The following is a 9187-nucleotide window of genomic DNA, read 5'->3' on the forward strand; positions in this document are numbered from 1 at the left end:
CGTGCATTCACGGGGAGACCATACAAACTCCTTACAGACAGCGATGGGATTTGAATCTGGTCTTGCAGCTGACACTGTTCTAGCATCGTGCTAACCACTATGGTACTGCGCCCTAGTAGTTCTGCAGTTTTTGCAGATATAGTAAATGACTTGCAAATGATGCTGATAATGCCATTTGTTTCTGATGCTTTGAAAGAGAAAAACTGACTCAGTAGTTCATAAAAATATGAATGTGCAATTGTGTTCTCATAAAGGTAGATATTCTTTGTGGTTTTACTCAAAGAATAAGGTTTTTTAATCTTTCGCTTTATTTTTAGGTGAACAAGTTATCGAAGAACAAAGGGAAGAAAATGATTCTGCTGAGAGTCAAGTAAGTCGATTGTTTTACTAATTTCTCAGTATTGATTTAATTAAAATAGATATTTAACCAAAAGGGCAGTAGATTGAAGATATGATAAAGTTAAACTAAATACATGTACATTAAACAACTTGCTTTAGGTAACACAAAATTGACAATATGCATATGGTTAGATTTTTGGGTTGTTAATTAATTTTTAATTAGCTTTGCTTTATCTGTTATTTCTTGATGACTATTTTTCCCCCTGACATCCTGTTTCAATGGTGAGATTAACAACCTCAAAGAGAACTACAAATGAGATGTAGCAAAAGATTGCTGTCATTCTACACTAGTGGAAAAGAGTGACTCTGGTCCCTGCTTCTGCTGGTATAACTTTTTTAAACAGAGTGTAATTGGATAGAACTTTTTGATAAAAGTTGGAATGATGCTTGAAATCTAAATTTCTTATGTTAAAGCTCCAGATACTTGACAGAGTTGTATTGAAAACTATTGGTTCTGATTCAGGGAATAAGAGTAAGTCAGCACAGAATTTGGCCATTTGACCCAATTTGTCCATGCTGTCCAAGGTGCCCACCTCTGCTAGTCCCACTTCCCACATTTGACATGTATCTCTTAAATTTTCCTATCCATACAGAAATAAAATTATCTCCTAAATGCCATTATTGTCCCTGCCTCACTACTTTCCCTGGCAGCTCATTCTATGGTGGCACCAGCCTCTGTGTGAAGTTGTCCCTCAGGTCCCTTTTTAAATCCTTCCACTCTCATTTAAACTATGCTGTCTGGTTTTTGAATCTCTTTCCCTTGGGGGGGGGGGGAAGAGGGGGAAAGACTAAGCATTCACCCTATCTCTGCTCCTAATGGATTTATGCACCACTTTGAGATCACCTCTCAGTCTCCTAGGCATCAAGGTTATCTAGCCTCTCCCTATAAATCAACCAGTCTGAAATGATATGGGAATTGAACAAAGAAAATGTTAAGATACAAGTAATGAAACTGAAATATAATAGGAAGCCAAGTGCTGGCAGAAAGAGACAGGAGCAGAAACCAGAATAATCATGAGCACTTCTAATTGGGTCTCCAAACCAAACAGAATCCAAATTAGGTTTATTATCTCTGACCTATATGGCATGATAGATGTTATGTGGCAACTGCAAACTTCCCAAAGTATAGTGTGTTCTCCAAACATTGACAGTGGATCCAAATCAGCGACAGTGGTGCAGGCTTCAAATTACTTGTATGTGTTTTTGGAAGAAAGTAGTTTACATTTTCAACAGTTATCCACACTCATGTTTAAAGTTTAAACAGGTTGCTAATCAGGATCACTGTGTCCCTTGTGCAATTATGTGTTTGTTTGTTCATGGGGTATGGATGTCACTGACAACCTATCTCTAAAATGCCCCTAAATTAAGGAGGTAGTTCAGTCTTGAGATAAGCTTTTTTAAAAAAAGACATGTATATTGTATATGACTTCTATTATTTAGTCTTGTTTTGGTGAATGAGCCATTTCCATATTATTTACTGTCCCAAACAATTAAATCAGTTTTCCACCTTACTACAATTTATGGCAAAATGGTTCTAATCCCCGGGGAACTCTAACTTTCTCTGCATTAGAATTAATTATTATGAAGCCCAGAACCATCTGCAGATTTTGACTTGGTTTAGTTGTAGCTTTCAACTTCCAGAAGAAATGCAGTTTTTTTTTTCAGATTTTTCCAAATCTGAGAACCGCTTACAATGGTAATGGCTGTCTTTTTATTTTGGATATTGTGGGAAGTTTTAAAACCACTTCAGAGTAGGCAACAGTTTTGTGATATCTCTAAAGGAAACTGGAGACTTTTTTACATATATAAGCTTTTTCCAAAATAAGCTTTTTCCAAAATCCCTGTAGTTTTTACAATGCCTTTTAATTGATAGACTTGATCAGGGGTGGCAAACCTTTTTGAGAATGTGTGCCCTTGGTGATAATTTTCCAAAAAGGTACTCATGTGTCATGGTAATTTTGAGCAAAGATTATCATTAATAAATGAATTATTATCAATAATTGACTTTTTTGAGAAAAAGGATAGATTCTGTTGCATATATGTATTCCTTATTTTACTATTAACAAAAGTATAACAGACAATGAAATAAATGAAGCATTTTTAAAAATGTGTTCAAAGTTAATATTAAACACAATTGAAAACTAACAGTTTCTAAATGGTATTGTTATTGTACCTCATAACATCAGAAATATGAACACGAAATTCTAAACTTTGCATAGAAACAGAAAATAGGTGCAGGAGTAGGCCATTTGGCCCTTCGAGCCTGCACCGCCATTCAGTATGATCATGGCTGATTATCCAACTCAGAACCCTGTACCTGCCTTCTCTCCATACCCCCTGATCCCTTTAGCCACAAGGGCCATATCTAACTCCCTCTTAGCCAGTGAACTGGCCTCAACTGTTTCCTGTGGCAGAGAATTCCACAGATTCACCACTCTTTGTGTGAAGAAGTTTTTCCTCATCTCGGTCCTAAGAGACTTCCTCTTTATCCTCAAACTGTGACCCCTCGTTCTGGACTTCCCCAACATCGGGAACAATCTTCCTGCATCTAGCCTGTCCAATCCCTTTAGAATTTTATACGTATTCATAAAAGATCAATTAAAGGAAAATAAACACACTTTACTCTCAGTGAGACTTCTTTTGTTGCACTACTGATGACAAGTATTTTATATCTGACTTGTATTTGGTTGTTTCGAGAGCTGTGCACACCGCTAGTTTCATCAGTAAGTCGACTATAATTAGAATTCACCAAGTACATCACTGAAAACAATAAATTACAATATATTGATGACAATGACAATAACAATACATTGATGAAAATACTGCTAGTATTGTCATTGTAAGATTTTTCAGACAGTTAAAAGTTTCAGGAATGGAATTCCAGAGTTTCAGAACCTCATTGTCTCGATTTTTATGCTTTGATCCAGTCACAAATCAATCTATTTCAATATTTTATAGTTCAGCTTTCAAGTCGCCAAATTTTTACTTCTATATTGAGCAACACACACAAAATGCTGGAGGAACTCAGCAGGCTAGGCAGCATCTATGGAAAAGAGTAAACAGTCTATATTTCAGACCTCCACATTGAGCTGCTTTGTAAATCAACCAATTGCATTTCAAAATTATCCAAATCAATTCTCAGCATTCCTGTAGCTCTGCGTTATTACAGGATGGAATTGCTAACCCCATGTCCAATCCTCCTTTCACACACAGGCTTGGGACCATCCTTGGTGGAGTTAGTAGTATTGGTGGTGTTCTAATGTGTTCTCTGTTTTATTTAAATACATAATTTGTTGTTCAGTTAAATGTTAGTTTGTCTTTTTTATACTCTAACTATTTCCATGAAACTTTGGCTAATTGGGGTAGCCATTTAATTGGGCTGAAATGTAATGCTCTTGAAATGGCCTAATCTTTGAAACCTCAAAACTAGCAGCAACTAAGTTGGAATTACCTGAAATAAATGTCATCAGAATACTTGACTGCTTTTTTTTTTTGTTGCTGATTTCTTGAGAAATGTGTTCTTTTTGTTCTTGCTCACTTTTATGACCAAGAACAGTTTCATAATGCTGCTTTATGGAGGAAGTCTTGCACACCACTGCTTTGAAACATGAGATGCATAGTGCATTAACTCCTTTTGTTTTAATCATGGCAAATATTTCAGTCTACTACCCTTGAAAATCCCTGCTGCTTCTCCCATCATTTCAATGTTTTTGTTTCTTTGCTGGTATATCTGATATTCTGCAGAAATTTAAAAAGGTAAGCACAACTTTAAACTGTCTCACTGATAAATGAAATAGCATAGTTTTACAAATATAAATAATATACAATTTATTGCAAAAATATTTATGGCACTAAACTACATACAGTATTTACCATTTATTATTGACTGTCCAGTGCTCACTGACAAGTGGCAGAAGGCATAATATAAGCAGAGCAAAGTTGATGCCCAACTGCTTAACTGTTTTGCTATCTGTACACCAGGTCTGAGAGGATTTCCAAACATACCATCCAGTGTCATGTGTTCTTGCAACTGTAAGCTGGCACCAAGCTGGCATAAGACGCTTCCTGTGAAAACATTCCACTGCTCTCATGTTGTAAAAAATCATTTGCTGCTTCATTTGGCAATAAAAATACTCATTATAGGTCTTTTTTCTGATGGGTGGGATTTAAAGAGTTGAGTGGTGGCACTACTTGCCACATGCCAACAATATTTTTGCATGTGCACCTTGGGCACATGTGCTGTGGGTTTGCCACCCTTGGATTTGATGTTAAATATTTCAGCACTATACTAATTGCTTTTCCATTTCCTTTCTTTCCTTGATGCTGACAATACCACTGTCCAAACAGCAAATGGTTTGTTATTGCTTGTTATTTTCTTTTTGTCTGTGTGCTCTGGCTTTCTTCTATCATTTTACAACATTGCTAAGATCATCCTGTTATTTGAATGCACAGACTGATTGCTCAGACAGAAGTCTGCATTTTAAAAAATGGTATTGAATGAGACTCATACCGGATGATCTAAGTACTTTTGAATAACCATCAAATTGTTAGACTGCGACATGTTTATGAATCAATTGCATCTATGTTGAATGCTCTGTTCCTATTTGACACATTTTGCTTTTTGTTGACTGCTATCATATAATAATGATTTTAAAAAACACCTACAAATGTCTATAATGCTTTTCACAGCCTCAAGTGGGCTCAGATGCTTCATACCCCACAAAGTACTTTAGGAGAGCAGTCACTGATGTAATCAGTAATTTGCACACTGCAGGCCACCACAAATAATGTGATAACCAAATAATCAACTGTAGCAGTGCTGTTTAGTGAGGAATACCAGTTCGGAGATTGGAGTAATTTCTTCTACTCTTAGACAAAATGGTACCACTGGATACGGAGAACCAACAAAGTGTTAAACTTTATGCTAAAGATTCTAGACTGAGATTTCAGGAAACCCTACAGTTCAAGAAGTGCTAAATAAATGCAACTTTTTATTTTAAATTGTGCTTTTGAAAATAATTTGAATGAAATGCATTTATCATGACAGTGAAAATTCTTAATTAGCATTAACACAGTAAAATGGTGAAAATATGCAGTCTTTAAAATCTTCTGTCTTTGAAGTGAAACATTAGCACTTTCTCTATCCAAAGGAGACACTGAGTGTTTCTGGCATTTTCTATTTTTATTTTAGATTTTCAGCAACCGCAGTTTCAGCCTTAATTGCTTACAGCAGTAAAACAGTTTCATCCGAAACTCATAAACTTAAACGCATAGGCCAACGGTCAGATTTAAGATGCAGAGATCTATTTCCAGGAACTAATTATACAGTTTTGAATACAATTTTAAAATAAAAACTTGAGAGTAACAAAAATCAGTTTAATTTCTACGCCTGCTATTCCTTCTTTTCACCACTGTCCAAAATGCTCCTTCAATTTGAACTCACTAGCAAGTCACTAATGAGTTAAATCTCACCCCGAATGTTTGGAACTATAGGTTCTCCTCCTTTGCAGTCTCAGACCTGTGCTAATGTTATCCTGAAACCTTCTCGCAGTACAATAAAACCCCAGAGGCTACTACTAACTAACAGCCTGTATGTTTTAAGCTTTTAAAATGAGAAATAAAAATGAGATCACTCATTTTCACTGAGAATAACTTGCTTTAAAGTCATGAAAGTTAATCCCTTGTGCACAGAATTTTAGAATAATATGCACTGAGACGGTTTTGAATTTAAGAGCAATGAACTAGTAATCTTGATTTTCTGCCTTAGGTGATAAAAGTACCTCAATTAATAAGTTTCCTATGATTCCTGTCATGATAAACTTGTTAATATGTTGTAAATATGCTTAAAAACTATTTCTGCCTCACCAATGTTGAGCCTATGTGTTAGTGTACAGTTTTACAGGGTTTCCAGCAAAATGAACACCATCTAAAGCCACAAAAGATGTATTCCAGTAGACACCAACAATTGATGTTAAGCATATTTGTGTTTAGATGAGGTAACTGTACACACATTAGTACAGATGCCTTCATTCAGATTATTTTCACAAATGTGGAAATTTTGTGCTTAAAAACATTTCCTAGAGGCATCTTGTTGGACTGTCCCATGAAAACCCTGCCTGTTGGCCTTTATTAATCACAATAAAATGGATCTTCCTATCCATCATTCCATAAAATATAAATGTACTACAGTGTTGTAAAGAAAACAACAGCTTTGACTTAATTATTATTTTACCTGCATCTAATCAAGTTTGCATGTTGAAATAATTGCATGATTCAATTCTCAACTGAAAAAAAAATGCTATTAATATGTATGTTTAAAACTTGATTATGTTTCTGATATTTAAGGGAATCTAGGTATATGGGCTGGTAAAAGGTTAGCAGTTGTCTTATTGAATGGTGGAGCAGGCACAAGGACCTGAATGGTCTGTTCCTGCTTCTGCTTAATTTCTTAATTTCTATATGTTTGTAACAAACTTGTAAGTTCACCTGCAAACCTTTTTAAAGGCCAATAATTATTTTGTAAATTATTAGTTTTGTTACTTTTTTTACAACATGTACTGTACTGCAATGCAAGCACTAATCATATTTGATGCATGTTTTAGTGTTCATACTTTTTTGTAAGTCTATGAAGTCTGTCTGACCTTTATTGACAGAAAGAGTATAAACTGACAAACCCCAAATGATTAAGTTTAGTATTCTCGGATATTTCTATTCTTGATTCTTGAATACTTTTCTCCTTTAGTTTTGGGGTCCCCTTTTCTAAATTAAGCCTGCACATTCCTGTACTGGCAATAATAATTATCGGAAGTGCATATTCCTTTTTATTCATGCTTTAATTTATTTCATTTCCAGATTGATTTCCTGAACTCTGTGATTGTGGATTTGCAAAGAAAGAATGAACAACTGAAAGTGCAGCTAGAAAAACTAGCTGAGGCATCCCTCAATGGCAATGTTGCTGATGATGTAAACAACTTTGACACGTAAGTTCAAATACTCATTAAATGTCTTATAACTTTAATGGGCACAATACATATTTCACTGGGTGACCCTGATATTAAGCTATTGAAAGATAGAGAGTCAAGAGGTCTGGATAGCTGGATATACCATTACCTGACATATGCTTCAAGAATGGCACATATTTGTGAGAGGTACTTTTCTTTGGAATAGTCTGTGAAGCAGGAACGTAGACCTAAGGGTATGGAAATAAAAGAAAAAGCAGATTTGAGAAGCTTCACAATCAATTATTTGTAAAGCTATCTGCCTGAAAATGCAGTGTGTTGAAGATCCACCTCCACTTTGGTAGGTGCTCAATTTATAATAACTAATTAAAATGGTATAACTTAATTGTACAATTGTGCAGATAGTTTATTAAAATAATAATTAGCATAACTTTAAAGTACCAAGGAAGGTGGGGAGAAAATAAGTACACACTTGTCAAAACAAAAAGATCAAGTCAGCCTTTCATACTTTCGCCATCAACTTGATATTTCCAACTTCAAGCAAGGGGCATGGAGACCTTATTTATGGATTTTCTGAAGAATTAAGGACTGCTTTGATTACCCTGCAAAATATTTTCTTGCAGCTTGGATGGGACACAAACAAAGAAGAAGCCACCACCGCGTCTATTTTGTGACATATGCGATTGCTTTGACCTCCATGAGACTGAGGATTGTCCCAAACAAGCACAGATGTCTGAATTCCCTCCACATTCTACTTACCATGGCAGTAGAAAAGACGAACGCCCTTATTGTGACATCTGTGAGGTATTTGGGCATTGGACGAACAACTGCAATGATGATGAAACCTTCTAATACACCACTCCACCCTAGATATGGTGTATATTTTGTTTGTGTAGAGTTCCAGTTTTTATTTTTCATTTCTGCTTACATACCATCTTTCGCCTTTCGTTATCCTGCACTGCACATCATTCTAACACCATCTGTTACTTTACCACTATAAACTAACTTTAGCTTCTACAGAACGACTAACTTGAATTATGATTCAGTGTACAAAACTGTAGCATTTGAAATTTTCTGCTCCTGACCATCAGAGTTTGTATAAAGAGTGTGAACATTATATTGATTTCTTACTGAATGTAAAATATGTCTGGAGAATTAGGCTTATGAACTTGTATATATCTTTGATTTATTTTTGGCCAAAGTAATTTACTCAGAAATCAACATATGGATATGTTGAATATTTTTCTTTCCTTTCTAAATTTGGGTATTGAAATGAATGTATAGTGTTATAAATTGTCGCAGGGAGAAGGTTATATGTAAAGACAGTATTAACCCAAACACTGTGTGTACTGTGTCAACTTTAATAAATTATTACCTTTCATGTTTTGATTGCCTATATACAATGCAGTTTGTTTAATTCCATATTTCCTTACTATTATATTTGTCACCATCTATAAGAATTTTATTGCTGACTTCTGTATAGTTGGTATGGCTTTCTCCAGAACCTCGTGGCTGCAGATGTCATAACAGCATTCATCCAGAAATAAACCAAAGAGCTTAAAAGCTAACTGCTGTTGACCAAATCTGATATAAAGGGACTCTGGTAAAGCGAAGTCAGTGCCAGCTAATGGTACTTGTGCTTGACACCAAACAGGCAAAGCACCCTAAGTATGCAGACTCACCGCTCCTGTGTGTTCCATCTATAAAAGGTTCTGTCCATACGTGCAGCATAGCTGGTAGAATCACTGTCTCACATTGTCAGAGACCCAGGTTCAATCCCGACCTCGGGTGCTGTTCTTGTGAAGTCTGCCCATCGACCCTGTGACTGT

At 35.6% G+C, this 9187-nt stretch overlaps 1 protein-coding gene across 4 annotated transcripts in view; it reads left to right on the forward strand.

The window, feature by feature from the left end:
- Positions 1-8744, forward strand: part of clip1a (CAP-GLY domain containing linker protein 1a) — a 148453-nt gene extending 139709 nt beyond the window's left edge. For all 4 annotated transcript variants that reach the window (XM_072247818.1, XM_072247820.1, XM_072247819.1 and 1 more), the window contains 3 exons: positions 318-370; positions 7252-7379; positions 7982-8744. In XM_072247818.1, coding sequence (XP_072103919.1) covers positions 318-370; positions 7252-7379; positions 7982-8210 — 410 coding nt within the window. In that variant the 3' untranslated portion in view covers positions 8211-8744. The remainder of the gene's footprint in view (positions 1-317; positions 371-7251; positions 7380-7981) is intronic.
- The last annotated feature ends 443 nt before the right edge of the window (positions 8745-9187 follow it).

The sequence above is a fragment of the Mobula birostris genome, chromosome 31 (genome assembly GCF_030028105.1).
Source record: "Mobula birostris isolate sMobBir1 chromosome 31, sMobBir1.hap1, whole genome shotgun sequence".
Taxonomy (NCBI): domain Eukaryota; kingdom Metazoa; phylum Chordata; class Chondrichthyes; order Myliobatiformes; family Myliobatidae; genus Mobula; species Mobula birostris.